General features: G+C 44.2%; 1 protein-coding gene across 1 annotated transcript in view; it reads left to right on the plus strand.

Annotated features, from left to right (window-relative positions):
- PAK5 (p21 (RAC1) activated kinase 5) overlaps nt 1-17,533 on the plus strand; it is a 294,957-nt gene that overhangs the window by 250,537 nt on the left and 26,887 nt on the right. The window contains exons 5-6 of the mRNA XM_070485566.1: nt 14,394-14,885; nt 17,080-17,213. Of these exons, the coding sequence (XP_070341667.1) occupies nt 14,394-14,885; nt 17,080-17,213 (626 nt within the window). The remainder of the gene's footprint in view (nt 1-14,393; nt 14,886-17,079; nt 17,214-17,533) is intronic.

The raw sequence follows: 17,533 nt of genomic DNA on the forward strand, positions 1-17,533 counted from the left end.
CACATTTTCACGTAGCGTTGGAAACAGACTTGGCTGGAGGAAAGGCTACCCCATTAGAAGGGACAAGCCCTGCCCAGCCCATTTCATTCATTTTTCCCATTAGCCTAATCCTTGGAGGAATTCTGTATTTAATATAACCACCAGCACCCCCTGGCCACTCATTTCCCAGAAGGAGAAACTGAAGTCCGGAAAGTCACATGGCATGTTTAAGGTTTCATAGTTAGTTGATTGCAAAACAAGGGCAAGAGTTGAAGTCTCATGTTTCTCCTAGTCCAGTACTTTTCCCATGATATGGGCGTATGTGATTTCAGGAGTTCGGCTGCATTTGCCAGTAAAACCCATAAGAGCTCTTAGTGACCACCAGAACTTTAGGCTAAGTAGAAGAATAGGGAGAGAAGGGAGGGACGAAGGGAGGGAGAAGGGGATAATTAGCTTCGTTCCTGCTGAATCCCTCTTCCTACAGATTTCCAAATAGAAGGCAAAGCAGACCTACCCTGAAATCTGGTTTTGTCAAACCTGGAAACAATGCAGAAACTATTGTGGCTCCAAAATATATATATAACAGAAACAATGCAGAAACTATTGTGGTTAAGAAAAAAAAAATAACATATTCACCCATAGGAACGTCTACCAGGAGTTCTTTAGTCCTTATAACCAGGACTTCAAAGGAGCAGCCTGCTGTCCCATGTTTCACAGGAGACCCGTGAGGATTCACGAGCAGATTTTGTGGGAGGGTAAGAAGTAGGAGGCATGTTAGTAATTAAAACGTTTACTTGATTAAAAATATAACATTTCTCTAAAAAGACTTAGATGCCTGCGTCTTTAGAACTGTACTCTTAAAAGTCTACCAATCACATTTGGATTTCCTGCTGAGGGAAGGAATAGCGATCACGACTCAGATAATTTGGCTTTGCCTCATGGAACATCCTAGAGGCTGCTGGGTAATGTTCACATCTCTAATAATAAGAGAAAGCACGAAACTTGTGTAGGTTCCCAGATACAGCAAAAATGAAGAGATGCGCATGCATGTGTGTGCGCTTGCTGCAAGTTTTACATTTTGACCTAAAGAAAAAAGTACTAACGTTAATCCACAGAGAAAAACTCCTCCAATGTTATCTACCTACCTAATTTTCCTGTTGGCACAACAGGAATCAAGGATGCTATGAAATCTGTAGATATTGGCATCTCTCTCTCTATTTTTAAATGTTTTTTGCTGGGGCTGAGCAGATGAAGCCTGGGAAGAAAAAATAAAGACAAACAAAATCCTTACAGCCACGATTCACAAAACAGAAGTATAAAAACAGCCAGAGGTGGTGAGAAAATGCTTTCCACCCTCCCCTGCAGACAAGTCTGCCTTGCAGGGAGGATACTGGCTGGAGAGAGTGTCACTGTGCACTTGGTTTTGCTCACTGTGATGCTCTCAGGGGCCAGGCACAGGGATCTGCCAGCTCCAGTGTCTTGGTGCTGGCCCAGAACATCATTGCTCTGGCTGCAACTGCTGAGAAGCCCCCAATGTAATCACCTTCCGCCAATTCACTAGGCACTTGCTGCGTGCCAGACACTTGTGTTGCCTTGTTGAGCCTCATAGCCCATAAAGCAGCAATTCTTGCCCTCTTTGTACAGATGAGGAACTGGGGGCTTTGAGAGGCTCAGTAACAGCCAGCTCAGTCAGCTCACAGAAGAGATGAGATCCAGCTCTCTGGGCTCAACCCTTCACCAGACATTGCATACATCCCCAGTGGCACAGGAATAGCTGCTGTGGGTGCCAAGCTTTAACCTGGCTTCTTACAAGCTCCTGTTAACACCTGCAGCAATGAAGTCCCCTTGGGTTGCATCGTCCTGTCTCATTCTGTAGCAGGTTTCTCAACCTTGACAAGATCGGCATTTGGGGCCTGGTAATTCTTTGTTGTGGGGGCTGTCCTGTGCACTGTAGGATGTTTAGCAGCTTCCTTTGACTCTACCCTCTAGATGCCAGTAGCACCCCTCCCACACTTATGACAACCGAAATATCTCCAGACACTGCCAAATGTCACGTGCAGCGACGGGAGCAAAGCAGCCCCAGTTGAGAACCACTGTTCTATACTCGCATTTCTCAGGTGCTTTTTGGTGGTTAAAGCTGTAGGTTCTGGAAGTAAACTCCCTGGGTTTGAGTCTTGATGTTGCCGCTTATAACTGGGTGAGTAAACTGCTGAACTATTTAACTGTGCCTCTATTTCTTTATCTATAAAATGCGGACAAAGACTGCCCCTGCCTCGTCATGTTGAGTGAGGGATAAATAAGTTAATAATGACAATAGCCTAATCATCAATACATGTGGTCTCTGTACCTCAGTCTGCATGTATAGCATATAGATGCATGGTGGCTGTGGTATGATGCTGAGGGTTACTGTGTGCTGGACACTGTGCTAAGCATTTGCAAACATGAGCCAGTTTAGTCCTCACAACAACTCTAGAGTTCAAGATCATCTCCCTTTTACAGTGAAGAAGCTGAGACTCAATGAGACTAAATCTTTATGGACTTCCGAAGGATATGAAGGCAAACGGCTGAGCCAGGATCCAAAATTAGGTCTGTCTTACTCCAAAGTCTTTATATTCCAGATTCTTATTTCCACAGAAGAAAACCAAGGAGCAGAAAAATGGATGTGAGGCCTTGTGCCCAGATGCACACACCATAGGCAGCCCTCACCTTGCTGGTGAAGAATGGGTGATAATTCACAGATGGATTTGGGGTGCTCGGGGAATGCACTTTATTCTGTCTCTTCTTGGGAGGATGGGGTCCTCTGAGAAGGTCCTTAGCATCACCCAGACTGTGACGTGGGTGAGAGCTTGGACCATGGGCTGCAAAGGAAGCATTGACAGTAGAGGTCTCCGAGACCCTCACATGCATTCACTCTACCTTGAGTGATGGTCTTATTCCATTTTATAAACAACAATCTAGATTGTCTCACCCATTTCAGAAGGCTTTTAGGAGTGCAAGTTCTAGAATCAGATTCCCAAGATTCAAGACTTACAAGCTGTGTGATCTTGTCTGTGTCTCAGTTCCCTTATCTATAAAGTGGGGTGTTTCAGTGCTTGCTTTGAACTTGTCCTGAGGATTAAAAAAGGTTAATAAATGTAAAGGAGTTAGCACATGGCAAGCACCCAGGGTTAGCCCTTATTCCCAGCAATATTCATGGTGGAAAACCTGTCACCATATTTTCTAATGCCAGCCATAGGAATATCCTGTCTATATAATCTTTTACATGTTTTCAAAATATGGGAACAAGTTCTATCTGACTTTGCCCTCACAGCCACTCTGTGCAGCCTAATAAGTCCTACTGTCCTCACTTTAGAGGTGTGGGTCACAGGAGGCCAGAGTAGCTGTGTGACTTCTTCAAGGCCATGTAAAGCCTTAAGGACTGAGCTGGCCTGAGGACCCCAGTCCTGCCACCCCAGAGCTTGCTTCAGTCTCTAGAATTGATGGAAGCCAGATGCTAAGTGAGAACAGAAAACTTAGCAGCATTAAAGCAAGAACCGTCATACTATAGGTGTGTGACTAGTTGTGACAGTTCTTCCCAACCAACCCTCCACTTTACCCCCATCATCTCCTCTGCCAGGGCAGCAATGTGACCAGTGCTGCAGCCCAGGACGTCCCAAACAGATGGCATATTAAAGGGTTCTGAGTGAAGAGAGAGGATGCAAGAAAAACGGTGAGCTGGTCCCCCAGACCTTCTTCCTGGGGTCACCAGTGCGGTGGATTTTCACTGCTCAGTTATCACTTTGCTTTCCCTTAAAGGAAACAGCAGTTGAACCAGGGTGCTCAGCCTTCCTGCATCCATAATTGAATGACTCACCATTCTTTGTGACACTTGCCATGCCCAGATTCTGCCAAGGCTCCAGGAACAAAACTGCGGCTCCTCATCTACTAAGGATCCCAGCAGAATACCTTTCAGAGATCCTTTAGGGACCTGGTGGGAAATGGAAGGACAATGCTGGGCAGAGTCTGATGAGCTGCACCAAAAATCTGAGAAGGGAGAAGGGATGGGAGGAAGGGAAAGAGAGAACGAAGTACTTAATCGCTTAATATAACTATGGATATTATTGCTTTTTGATTTTTTTTCTTTACATATAGGCTCCTGTAGGATATTCATTAAAGCTCATAAAACATTCAGAGAGTTGATTCAGAGCAACATCTGTCCCTTCTGGTGTTGACTTTAGGTGTCCTTTGCATATGAATGGACTCATCTTCCCATGAATGTTCTTGTGGTTCAAAGTAAATTGTGTTTTGGTCATTACATATGAGTGGGTTTTCCCATTACCAAATTAAAAATGAAATGAGTCTAATCTGTTGTTTTCTGTCCTGGGGCTCTCAGAGGCCCTGAAACATTTGGACCATATTCTTCTTCAGTGAACCAATCCCCAGAGGCACAGAGTCCCCCACCTCTTGTCGCTGCAGGCAGTGACAGATAGCAGGGCAGAACAATCTGCTCTTGAATAAGGATGCATTCTTAGAGTTTGGAACAGCATCTGGGGGTCTTAATTGGATATACTGATTCAGAGGTAAAAGAGCCTACTGATCCAGATTTATTCATTTATTCAAATAACTAGGGTTTGCCTATCTTTAGAGGTCATGAGCCACTTGTCCCAACTCTCTGGATGTGCATTTGCCATATGTTTTGTAAGGCAGGGAAGTAGATGACTCTTCACACTTCATGTCATAAGGTGTAAATTCCTACATGCCTAAATAGGAATCCAGCATCAGGATGGGGGAAATTTCCTTGCAGAGACGCTATTTATGGGGAATGGCTTTCTGCTACCTGCAGTTTGGAAATCCAGCATAGGTCTGAATATCCAGAATGTAGCCTACTTCCCAAGCGCTCTGCGTGCAGGACCTTAACGAGACACCTTGGCTCTTTAGGTCCCACCTGAGCATGCCCATGACAACTACTCATTGGCAATGATAATGTGTGCATGCTTCTTTAAAACTGAACGCCAGCTCAAATTGCGCACTACATCCCTTTGTCATCTAGCCAAGGCAAATATAATAGACTACAAAATAGGGCCACTCCATTTTGTAAATGAAAATAAGTAATTTGGAGGGAACTGACCGTGGCTGGGCACATGTCAAAGTTTTGCCTCAAGCGGGGACAGCAGCTACTGTATTATTAGGATGCAGTTGGAGATGGAGCAATTCCTTAACACCGTGCAATGTGAGAAACAGACTGGAGCTCTCAGGGCAGCAACAACTTGGCGGGAGTAGCAGAGGCTGGAAAGTCAAGGATGGAGACACATGGGCCCATGGGCCACAGGCCAGGCTGTCTTCCCCCACCCCGTCAGCGACATTCCTGCTCATGGCATTGTTGAGGGGGGCGGGGGGCACGAGGATCCCTTCTGCTAATTATCAGTCTCTAAAATGCCCCTGCAGAGAAAGCCTGTTACCTATTCTCTCTGGAATTCTGACCAGCCGTCCTTTTCCTTTCCCAAAGCCAAGGCTGGTCCTGTTACATTTCCCTTTGGGTCAAGTAAGGACAATTTAAGATGTCCTTTCCTTGCTCAGATAATAGAGGTCTATGATTCACTGTTATCCCACATTTGATTTATGTAGAGCAAGCAGCACCCAGTCTGGCTCTTTCATTTTCGGGATGAGTAGTCTCTTGGCTTTATTGTACTCAGAAAAGGTGCATTGGAGCATCACACTCAAGCACTAGAACCAGCTGCCTCCCCTCCTGGGTAACTGCGGGAAGTGGAAAGAAAGCCTCTCCATCCTTCAGAGAACATTCCACAGTCCCCATTCGGTGGGCATAGACTTCCACCACGCACGCACACACACACACACACACCCAGTCCAGCGTGATCCAGCCTCGGTCTCCCTGTCACCAGTACAGAAGGCCACGGTGACAAATAGATGCTGCAGCAGGAGTTTTGTTCCTGATTTTCTTTCTCCTGCCCTCCCCCATCAAGCCTTTTTTCCAAGCCTTGGCATAAAATGGTCAAATGATGTTCTACTGCAGAATTCAATTTCACAGTTCAGTTAGGTCTTTGATTACACTTCCAAATTCAGATTAATGTGCATTTAACTAACATGGATCAGGGGAATTCTGGCTGACAGCCAGGTGTAATCGGAGCAATTGATAGCTGTGTGGAGTTTTGTGCCCTGTGTACCAGAGCACACCACTGGTGAAATTGATTGATTAAATGAATTCATTGCTATAATTATTTATAATTTTGATACATCAGAAGCCTGTAGCTGACCCTATCCTTGGAGATACTGTGCTCATCGTGGAAGGGAGTCTGGCTGAGTTGTTCCCTGGAGGTTATTTATTCCCATAAAATACAGCCCTTTTTTTTGCCCTTCTTGTATTTTGTTGGATTTGAATAGAGACATGAAAAAGCGTGTTTCTTTAAGAATTAATTTATATGTTATACTAAAAGGCATCAGGAAACTAAAAAAAATGAATATATGTTATTAACCATTTCAAAGAGGAAGGAAACCAAGACTGCTGGTATTTTCTTTCCGTGTTTTTAAAGATTCCTGTAGAGAAAATTCCTTCTCACTATCTGATTTTTGGTGATAACTAGTGGCCTTGTAACAGCAGCTAAACAGTTTAGCAGCCTGGGTGATAATTTGTAAAAAGATCTGATCTTCTTTTATTACATCTTGCCATATGGAAATCCCCCTTAAAAGGATGCAGACCATGGTCTCATTTTTATGCAGTTACTTTTGCACAAAATCACAAGACTGTTCTCTTTGGAGGAGTCAGGAGAAGCCTCTCTGGCATCTCTGTTGTTTTCTCTCCTGCATAACGGCTTTCCACTCCTGCTCCAGGTCCCTGTGCCCTTGCAATCTGCTCTTCGGAAGTGAACTACCTGCATGGATCTTTTGGAAATGGTTTGGGGCTGGGTGGTGGGAGGCACACTGGATTCGCTTACTAAATATCTGTCTCTTTCGCTGGTCCAATTCCACTGCAGTGTGGTTTCGCTAGGATTAAACTCTGCATCTTTCTCAAGATACTAAAGGCCTGCTCATATGGATTCCACATGTACTCCTTTTGTTTTCTAAAATATATTTGTAAATCAGGTTGTAGAAAAGGTTGCACAGTTCAAGCTTTACTCCTTTGCAGGTCCTTCTTGCATGAACCTGTATGTTATGTGCAAAACAGTGTATATGGACAAATTCATCATTCATGTTTCACCCACTTCCAAATATAGGATATCGTGGGGAAGATGATTTAGAGTAGAAAAGTTAAATAATTACAGCAGTTTAAGAGCCATGTAAGAGGGCCAAGAGGCCTTGTTATAGAAGAAAGCTTGTGCTTGCTTTCTTGGAAGAACACACAGAAGAAAGTTGGGGCATTGTTGTGGCTGAACACAAAGTTCTTCTCTGGCCAAAACAGAAATGAAAGCAATGAATTATGTACATAGATGATCAACTCATTTTGCTATGATGATTATTCCTTTTTTTGCATATTTTGAGCTGATTTTTCTAAGCCAAGACTGTTAAAAATAAAAGCTTAGTTTTTTTCTCCCTTTCCTCCCCTAGGCATTATCATCTGTCATTTTCTGGCCCAGTTCTTGCATTGTGCTCCAGGCTGCTTAGACATCTGGGCCCCTAAAGAAGCACCCTAACCAGACTTTAGCTCTATTGTTGTCACTCCACACTGTGCCCGCCTCTGTCCTGTCCCTGTCTACCTTCTTATCATTGAAGGGTATCTTTGAGAACGTATCAAGGGCCCAAGTTCTAAAATGACACTGTAGATTTGAACTCTGGCTCTTCTTAGTAGCTTTGAGACCTTTGTATGACCTACTTAAACCCATTGTGGCTTGGTGTTCTTATCTGTAAAATGGAACAATCATGGGGCCTATCTCATTGTGTGACTTGAAGTTTACATGCAACCATGTACATAAAGGGCTTAGAACAGTCCTTGGCTCATAGAAAGTGCAAGTCAATGTCAACTGTCATTATTAACATTAGTATGAGTTACTCCTGCAAGCAGACTTCTAACAGAGCAGTTGGCTAATGGAAAGGACCCTACTTTAAATGCCAGTAAAACACCCCTGCATTTTATCAGAGAGAGAGTGTCCAGCCTTGATTATATAGACTAGGGAGGTGACAACTAATGGTGGAAATGCCAAGGCAGACAAGGAAGCATCTAGACGCTTTCCCACTAGGAGTGAAGGACTGACCTGAGCAGAAGAATTTTGGGTTGTGTAATCCTCTTGGGGGTATGGAGTGATTTGCCCTGGATTGCTTAGAGGCGGTTTCACCTCCCTGAACCACAGTTGTGTCAGCAATACAATGGGATAAATTGCCTCCTGTTTGACTCTCAGACTGAAAAAGGATGAGGCCTGCGCAAATGTGTGGGCCAGCAATACTCACCATCACGGAACCCACGGTCAGGTCATCAAAACCCAGCTGAGGGCCGTGGATCAATGACATAGCGACCCCAAACAGGGTCATTCATGCATTTCTCCTTCACAAAGTCACCTCTTTGTCTGCCATCTTCTCCGTGAACAGATGGAAGCCCGGAGAGAAGACCGCATGTTTCCTCACTGGAGGCAAACAGTCAATTCTCCTTCGACAAGTGCACCTCAACTTTGGTTCCCAAAATTGCCTTTTGTGATAGTAGCTGCTCCTCATCCATTGCTTTTGTAAGAGTCTGCACCTCTTATGAGAAGCCATGAAAGACAATAGCACCACTTTGTCTCAGAGACCTAATTTCAAAGACATTTAGCTCCTAGTGAACACCTCTGCATTCTGTCTGACTGGAAATTGTCCCATATACGCTGGCAAGTGTCCTCTTCTTTATGCCGCATGCCTGGGGTTGAGAGTAGACTCTGATAATGCTGCTGACAGTTGATAAAGAAGAAAAGTGGCCTGATGCAGTGTGGAGGGGTGGTTGTGATTCTTACAGGGCATGACTTTTTTATTTCTAATATATCTTCAGAGATCAGTTATACATGCTTGTGGGAAGTGAATTCAATTTCGCTTCAAGTACAGGAGGAAATCCTCCAGTGAAGACACTAGGAAATGATGGCATATGATGGCTCCCAGGACACCCTTGCAAAAATAAAAGTCACAGACCCCACTTCCCCTCACACACTGGCCTTGTGACTAGCCTGGGCTTGGCTAATCTTGAGTTTAATTTAAAGGAAGAATCCACTTATTTAATTTACACTAACATTTGTCTCTCTCCACCCCATCACATACACACACCAATTTTCCTTGTGTGTGGCACAAATCCGAGGGCTTAGAAAAAGTCAGCTTCATTTCAAATATAGCATTTTGATTCTAATACAATGTTCAATATATTATAATTAAAGGCACCTTTTCTGGTTGTTTTGAAGATTAATGTATAGGGAAACATATGCCACTGATACATTGTATGCCTTCAATAAATGCTAACTAGTTTTAACATTGTAGTTACTGTTTCTTTTACATTCTCACTAATGTGCTAAGCAGTTTATCATAAAACCACCACCTAGAATGTATTGGCTGGTCACTGTTCGAATCCTTTAATGTATATTCAATCCTTTAAAATTCCCGATGACCTAAGGAAGTGGGTAGGTATTGTTATTATTACTCCCATTTTACAGATGAGAAAACTGAAGCACAGGGACTTTAAATAACTTGCCTAGCGTCACACAACTTGTAAATGACAGAAAAAGCTTTTGAGCCCAGAGTGTGTTTTCTTAAACACTAGGTTGCTCTAGGTTGCCACAGTTAAGCCTCATAAAAGTGCTGTGAAGGAGGTATTATGGTCCCTACTTTACAGATAAAGAAACAGGTTCAGAGAGGCTAAGTGATTTCGCTAAAGCCATCAGAATCAGAATTCGTGTTTTCTCTGTTCTACAACCAGGGCCCTGGCTTAGCAGTAGCCTGGTCCCTGCTGGCTGCTGTGAGGCTGTCTGAGTGGTGAACTCCCCTGATTAGAGTGTAGTGTTCTCAAGGCTGGGAAGGGCTGCATTGCTGGCTGTGCAGCATCAGCACCACCATCTGGGAGCCAACAAATAGGGCAGAAGAATTGAGAACGGTGCCATGGTAGCAATTTTAAGGAGCCCGCTCCGTGCAGATCTTTCCCCCAGGCTTGTGGGTTAGGCATCTATTCATGCTACATGATGGGGCCAGAGCTTCAGACACCTGCCTTCTTCCAGATGACCACCATGTTGCCAGATCCAATGAGCAACATGCCTCATCCTACTTGACTTCTCAGTGGCATTTGACATGGTTCATTACTCCTTCCTTCTTGAGATACTTTCTTCCCTTGGCTCCAGGACACACTAGTCCCTTAGTTTCTTTTGTATGTCACTGTTGTTCCTTCTCTGCTCCTTTTTGCAAGATCCTCCTGCTCTTTCTGGTCTCAAGATTGGACCTTCTCTTACACATTCAACATCATGGCTCTTAATACCAACTAAATACTGATGGATGACTCTCAGGTTCATGTCTTTAGCCTCAACTCTTCCCTGAACTGGAGGCATGTCTAAGTTGCCTAGGCCACATCTCCACATGGATACTTAATAACTCTAAAACTTAACATGGCCATAACAGAACTCTTGGTTTTCCCCCATGCATTAGTTTTCTATTTCTGTGTAACAAATTATCCTAAAACTTACTGGCTTAAAACAACCATAAACATTTATTACCTCACACAGTTTCTGTGGGTCATGTCTCCGCTAGCTTAGCTGGGTGATTCTGGCCTTGAGTCTCTCATGAGGTTGCCGTCGAGATGCCAGCCAGGGCTACAGTCTTCTGAAGGCTTGACTGGGCCAGAAGGATCACTTCCAAGATGGCTCACATGGCTGTTGGCGGAAGGCCTCAGTTTCTAGCTGGCTTTTGGCTGGAGGCCTTGCCACTTGGATCTCTGTATAGGATTCTTGAATGTTCTCACAACATAGCAGCTTGAGAGAACAAGCGTGAGTGATCCAAGAGAGAAGATAAGCCACGATGTCCTTGTTGGCCTCAGAAGGCACTTACTGTCGCTTGCACTGTACTCTTTTGCTCACACAGATCAACCTGATACCATATAGGAGGAAACTACACAAGGATCTGAATGTCAGGAGGCAGGGGTCATTGGCAGCCATCTTTGAGGCTGATTACCACACCCCACAAGCCTGTTCCTGCCCCTGTGCTCTTCACATCATTAAATGACCTGTTGCTCAAGCCAAAACCCTAAGAATCATCTCTGATTTGTCTCTTTCAAATTCTAATCCAATCCATCAGGAAATCCTGTCAGCTTGACCTTTGACCCTACCCTAGGTCCCACCATTTCCTACCTCATCTTCAGCATCCACCCTAATCTCTGCCCACGTTGACTGCAGTAAGCCAGCCGGCAGCCCTGTTTCTACTCTTGTCACCAAAGTCTCTTTTCCAACAGCTAGAGAGTTAGATCGTGTCACTCCTCTCTGCTCAGCAATGTCCAGTGGCTCCCACATCACTCAGAGCAACATCTGACGTCCATGCCATGGTCCACATAATCTGCCTCCTGGCTACTTCTCTGTCCATCTTTGTAAAGTGTGTCCAGCTCTGCTCCAGAGGAGGCTCCATGTTCTTCCTCAAGCCTGTATGTGCCTCGGAATCCTGTGTGTGCTGTGCACTGTGCACTGTGCACTCTGCCTGGACTGCTCCTCCCCACACAGTCACAGGGCTTGCTCCCTTACTTCAGCCAGGTTTCCACTTGAATGACACCTCCCAGAGAGGCCTACCTTAGCTATCCCATCCAAGGTGGCGCCACGTTACTCTCAACCCTCTTGCTCTGCTTTATTTTTCTTCATGTCGCTTATTGCTTCTGGACCACATGCTGTATATTTATTGGTTTTCTAGTTTACCATCTCACTCCTTCTCTAGAATGTAAACTCTAGGAAGGCAGAAATACCATCCATTGTGATTATTGTTGGACATTCCCACAGCACCTGAAATGGTGCCTAACACATAATCATTGCTCAAATGTTAATTTGTGGAATGAATGAATTAATGAATGAATGCACCATGTGGGAGCAATGGATTCATCTAGAACAGTGCTGCTGGATAAAACATTCTGTGATGGTGGAAATGTTCTTTATCTGTGCTGTCTGATGTGGTGACTATTAAATAGTTAAAATGTGACTAATATGACTGAGGAGCTGAGTATTTTAATTTTAACTTTTATTGAGTTTAACTGAATAGCCACATGTGGCCAGTAGCCATCATATTAGAGCAGATCTAGATCCTTAGGGTAGATGGAGGTGAGGCACGTAAATGTCATTCCATGTACGTGCTGGTAGAGTGGTAGAAACTTCCTAGGTTGCTGTGTTAAGAAGGAGCCTGATGTCCAATCAGAAAATCTTTTCGAGCATCTTATATGTACACAGCACTGTGTTGCCATGATGATCTTACAACAGTGTGTTGATGGATTAGCACTTTCTGCCCAGCGCAAGGAAGCGAACATGCTATTATGTGGTATGTTCACCATCCCTGACCTCAGTGTTTCCAAGGGTAGCCGGAGCTCCTTCCTGATCCCTTCCAGGCAGTGATTGCTGAAACCCACAGCTAGTGTCCCATAAGCCCCTCACTGGCTTCCCCTACCCCTGCTCTGTCTGCCTTCCTTGTTCTCTTCCACTAGTTCCCTCAATCCCCTCTTCATAATCAGAGTGAAGTGTTCTTTTCTAGAATCCCTTTGAGGGCTGACCAAGTTTCCTTTTCTCTCTCTGTCTCTCTGTCTCTCTCTCACACATGCACACACACACACACACACACACCCCTACAAATTTTGGTTACTGTTGATTATTATTTGTACTTACTTGGTGAGCATGTGGTTACCTCATCGTCCATCCTGAAAAGCTGCTTAGCACTGGGAGCCATGTTTTTCCTTTTACACAGATCTGCTAAATTATATGCATGGGTGGTACAAACCACACGTATGTGAGTTCAGACACGTGGGCAAAGGCCTCCTACCCCTGAAATGCTCCCTGAAGACTAGCATCCTTTAATGAGGAATGGTGTCTTTCATTCCTGAAAAAGAAAATAGGGCATAAACAGCAAATACACTGTGGATAAGGCACACTCTAACTGGAACCCACCCCCACCCTCTCCACTGTGGTGCCTGTGAGTAGAAGGAGGCCCTTTCCTAGGTGTAGTAGATAATGTTGGTGCCCCGGCCACATCCCTTCACCACCTTCTGTTTCCATCTGCCAACACTGCTTTCCTTTGTCTAAAGCAGGGGTTCTCAACCAAGGGCGATTTTGTCCATGTCTTAGGGACATTTGGCAATATCTCAAGACGTTTGGTTGCTCATAACTCGGAGGAGGGGCTGCATCTAGCAGGTAGAGTCCAGGGATGCTGCTAAACATCCTACAACACACAGGAGGACAGTGCCCCACAGCAGAGAATTATCTGGCCCAAAACATCGACAATGCCAAGATTGAGAAATTATGGTCTAAGAGCCGTCTCAAGCCACTGGAGCCTGCTCAGCCCAGGACACAGCAGGCCAGAAGTGCCAGGGAATTAATAGCCATAGGAGCAGACGTTAAACAACATTTGAAGGGAGCTGGTGCATAAATACCCCAACTCTCTGCCCCTCACATGGGACAATTCCAAGTCACATGCTCTGCATAGTCTCAGGGTTCAGAGTTCCCCAGCAGATTAAGTTGCAGTTGCTTCGTGGTAACTTGCTGTGTATGTTCGTGAAGGTTCACCAGAGAAACAGAAGCAATAGGGTGTGTGTGTGTACAGGGAGATATTTGAAGGGATTGGCGCATGCAATGGTGGGGTCTGGCAAGTCCGAAATATGCAGGGCTGGTCAGTAGGCTGGAAATTGCAGCAGGAGTTGATGTATTCTTGAGTCCAAGGGAAATCTAGAAGCAAAAATCCCTCCTCTTTGGGTGAGCTCAATTTTTTCTCTTAGAGCCTTCAACAATTGAATGTAGCGCACCCACATCACATCACAGAGGATAATCTGCTTTATGCAAAGTCTACTGATTTAAATGTTAATCAAATCTAAAAAATACCTTTGCAGTAATATCTAGACTGGTTTTTGACCAAGCAACTGGCTGCCATAGCCTAGCCAAGTTAACACATAAAGTTAACCATCGTACTTGCAACTCACCCTTTATTAGCAGTTTCCTCTTTCCTGTCCCCCTTCATAGCTTCTGGGATCACCTCCCACTGCTTGCTTACTTAATTCAAATTCAGGCCTCAGAGTCTGCTTCTGGGGATTTTGGTAAGGAAAGGGGAAGAAAGAGGCTGGATAGGGAGGTTGGATGGTGATAAAGGGTGGGAGCTGAGGCAACCAGGCTTCTTGCAAAGTAAGCCTCACCCACAACCAGGTTGTGCAATGATGCTGTTCGCTCAGACCAGCTGCGGGTTGGCTCAGTAACTGGCTGTGGCGTTCAGATGTAGCAGGTGAATATGTGAATATTCTCCATCCATGTCTGTCTTCCCAGGTGGATTACGATCGAGCACAGATGGTCCTCAGCCCTCCACTGTCAGGGTCTGACACCTACCCCAGGGTCCCCGCCAAACTACCTCAAAGTCAAAGCAAAGCTGGCTATTCCTCAAGCAGCCACCAGTACCCATCTGGGTACCACAAAGCCACCCTGTACCACCACCCCTCCCTGCAGACCAGTTCGCAGTACATCTCCACAGCTTCTTACCTGAGCTCTCTCAGCATCTCATCCAGCACCTACCCCCCACCCAGCTGGGGCTCCTCCTCAGACCAGCAGCCCTCCAGGGTGTCCCACGAACAGTTTCGGGCTGCTCTGCAGCTGGTGGTCAGCCCAGGAGACCCTAGGGAATACTTGGACAACTTTATCAAAATCGGAGAAGGGTCAACCGGCATTGTGTGCATCGCAACCGAGAAACACACAGGGAAACAAGTTGCAGTGAAGAAAATGGACCTCCGAAAGCAACAGAGACGAGAACTGCTCTTCAATGAGGTAAGTGATGTGATTGGATCATCCCTTCGCGCCTGTGTAATATTTATTTCCCATTTCAAAATTAGTACATGTACATTTTAGGACATTAGAAAGCACTGAAAATATAAATACAAAAATAGCGTGCTCCATAATCCATCCTTCTGGTCTTTGCCTGTGTGTGTATGTCTGCTACCTTTGTGAAGCGCTTCATATGTCTCAGCTTCTGTGCTAAGCATTGATCTGGTTTCGTTCTCACCACAACTCTATGAGACAGAAAGATGTTATCGCCATAGCAACAAGGAAACCTGAACTCAGGTAACTTAAGTGACTAGCCCAGGGTCATACAGCAGGTTGATGGCAGAGCTGGGGTTTGAATTCTAACAGATTGCAAAGCCTCACGCTACACTCTCTGTGTGTACATATACACATTTTACACTGCTGTGTTATTGTGTATATTCTTTGCAGCCAATTTTTTATCACAATAAACAGAAGTAGTTTACTAATGGGCTGAATCACTCTTTAAGGACTTTAAAATATTTTTCCTGACTATAGAAGCAGTAAGTTCTTTGTGTAGAAAATATGAAAATACAGAAAATGCCCCATAATCCCACCATCAAGATATAGCCCACATTAATATTTCTGTATTTCCTTTCTATATTTTTGCTACTTAGAGAAATGATGTATAGTGTTGATTTCCAGAAAGTTTGCACCAATTTGGACCCTACCCATAGTCCTGTTTCACCCTCACTAGCATTGGATATATCACATTATCTGTTAATCTGATAAACATGACTAAATCTTTCTGCTTTAATTAACACAGTTATTACTAGTGAAGCTGAATTTATTTTTAAATGTTTATAGGCCATTTATATTTCTTCATCAAGTTATATGGCCTTTGCACAGTTTTCAGTTAGGGTAGTAGCCTTTGTCTTATTGATTTTTAAGAGCTCTTAATATATTAAGGAATTAACCCTTACTTATATATTTGTTACACATATTTTTCCACTCTCTCATTTTGCTTTTGAATTTGCCTATTACTTGAGAACTCTAAAATGCACATTGGCGGAAAGACATGAGTACCTGTGTCTAGAACACGAAACATTTTGGAGCAATATCCCTTTAATGTGTCTAGAAGGTCTTGGGGAAAGAGATGAGCTTTTGTGGATGAGAAATCTGTGTCTTAAAGATATCAAGTCAAAATTCCAGTGTTAGATAATATGTCAGTCTCTAGCAAAGGCTGTAGCCCCCACATCTCCTAATTCTCAGAGCAGTAGACACATACTGTAAAAAAATGCCATCAGCCATGACTTTGGACCCTCTTCTATGGTGACTCATGTGAAGCCACCAGTGACTCCGCCCATCTCCAGTTCCCACAGGTGTTCATTTCTTTCCCATGCTCTGAACCTCACAGAGAGCACCAGTTGAGTGGGCTTCAGCTTCTTCCCAGTCCACGATTCCTGATTTCTGGAACTTATTTCTGAATCACAATGCCAGAATAGACAGGGCAAATATAATTTAGATAAGCAATTCTGTAATTTATTATTTAACACTGATTCTGGAAATGTCACCAGAAGCAGCCACAGGGCAGCAATCTCTGGAAGTTCTCTCCAGTAAGCATTCTCAAGTTAGCCTTTTTATGCTTAAGTCAAATTTGTTTTTACCTTCAATACTTGTCCTTTGTATTCAGCCCAAACCCCTCTCAGACCAACCCGGACCTCCTCCCAAGAAGTTAAGCTGATCTCATGTGGCCCCACCCTTGCTAACTGTTTACTTCATTTATTTGTGAGACTCACTGTTCACTCACTGTGAGTTGATGACCCTTTTGCCAGGTTAACCACCAGTAGACTATGGATGGTGCCATTCTAAAGGAGACTCCGAGGGATATCTATCATAACCGCCCAGAACAGTCAACTCAGCTCCCTCTTGTGAATGCAGACCTTGCCATGGTTCTGCCTGTTTTCATGTCTTATTCTCCCCTGCCCATCCTCTCTTCTTCTCCAATGTCTGGTTGACCTGCCATTTCCTCCTGAATTTATTAACTTAATTCCTTTTATATCTACTAGCTACTCTCAATGCCGTCTTTTTCTCTATAGTAAATTCCTGAATAAATCTCCCTCCCTCAATCAGTTGTATTCAAGGCATAGGTGTGAGCACAAGAGAACAAAAAGCTAAATTTCACTGTCACAAGTCAAAAAGTAACTTTCCCTTTGCCCAGGTTGTGATAATGCGGGATTACCACCATGACAATGTGGTTGACATGTACAACAGCTACCTTGTCAGTGATGAGCTCTGGGTGGTCATGGAGTTTCTAGAAGGCGGTGCCTTGACAGACATCGTTACTCATACCAGGTAAGTTTCTTTGCTATCCACACAAATAAAGGTATTCATTATTCTCCTCCAGGGTGAGGCCTCAATGACTATCTTTATGAACTCTTCCTAAATAGTAAGCACTTTGAAGTCAGGGAACATGATTGTCCTCTTCCTTTGTATCTCCCAAGTGCGTAGTATAATATCATGTATGTATAGTTCATTCATTCAACATTCTCCCTGCCCTCAAGATGTTCATTAATACCCATTGATTTTAAATCAGCAGGCTGCTGAGAATGAAGTTTCAGTGACAAATGATAGAATTTCCCCTCCCTACATAGATTTCTAAAACTGAGTTTCAT

Source organism: Equus asinus, chromosome 15 (assembly GCF_041296235.1).
Source record: "Equus asinus isolate D_3611 breed Donkey chromosome 15, EquAss-T2T_v2, whole genome shotgun sequence".
Lineage (NCBI taxonomy): Eukaryota > Metazoa > Chordata > Mammalia > Perissodactyla > Equidae > Equus > Equus asinus.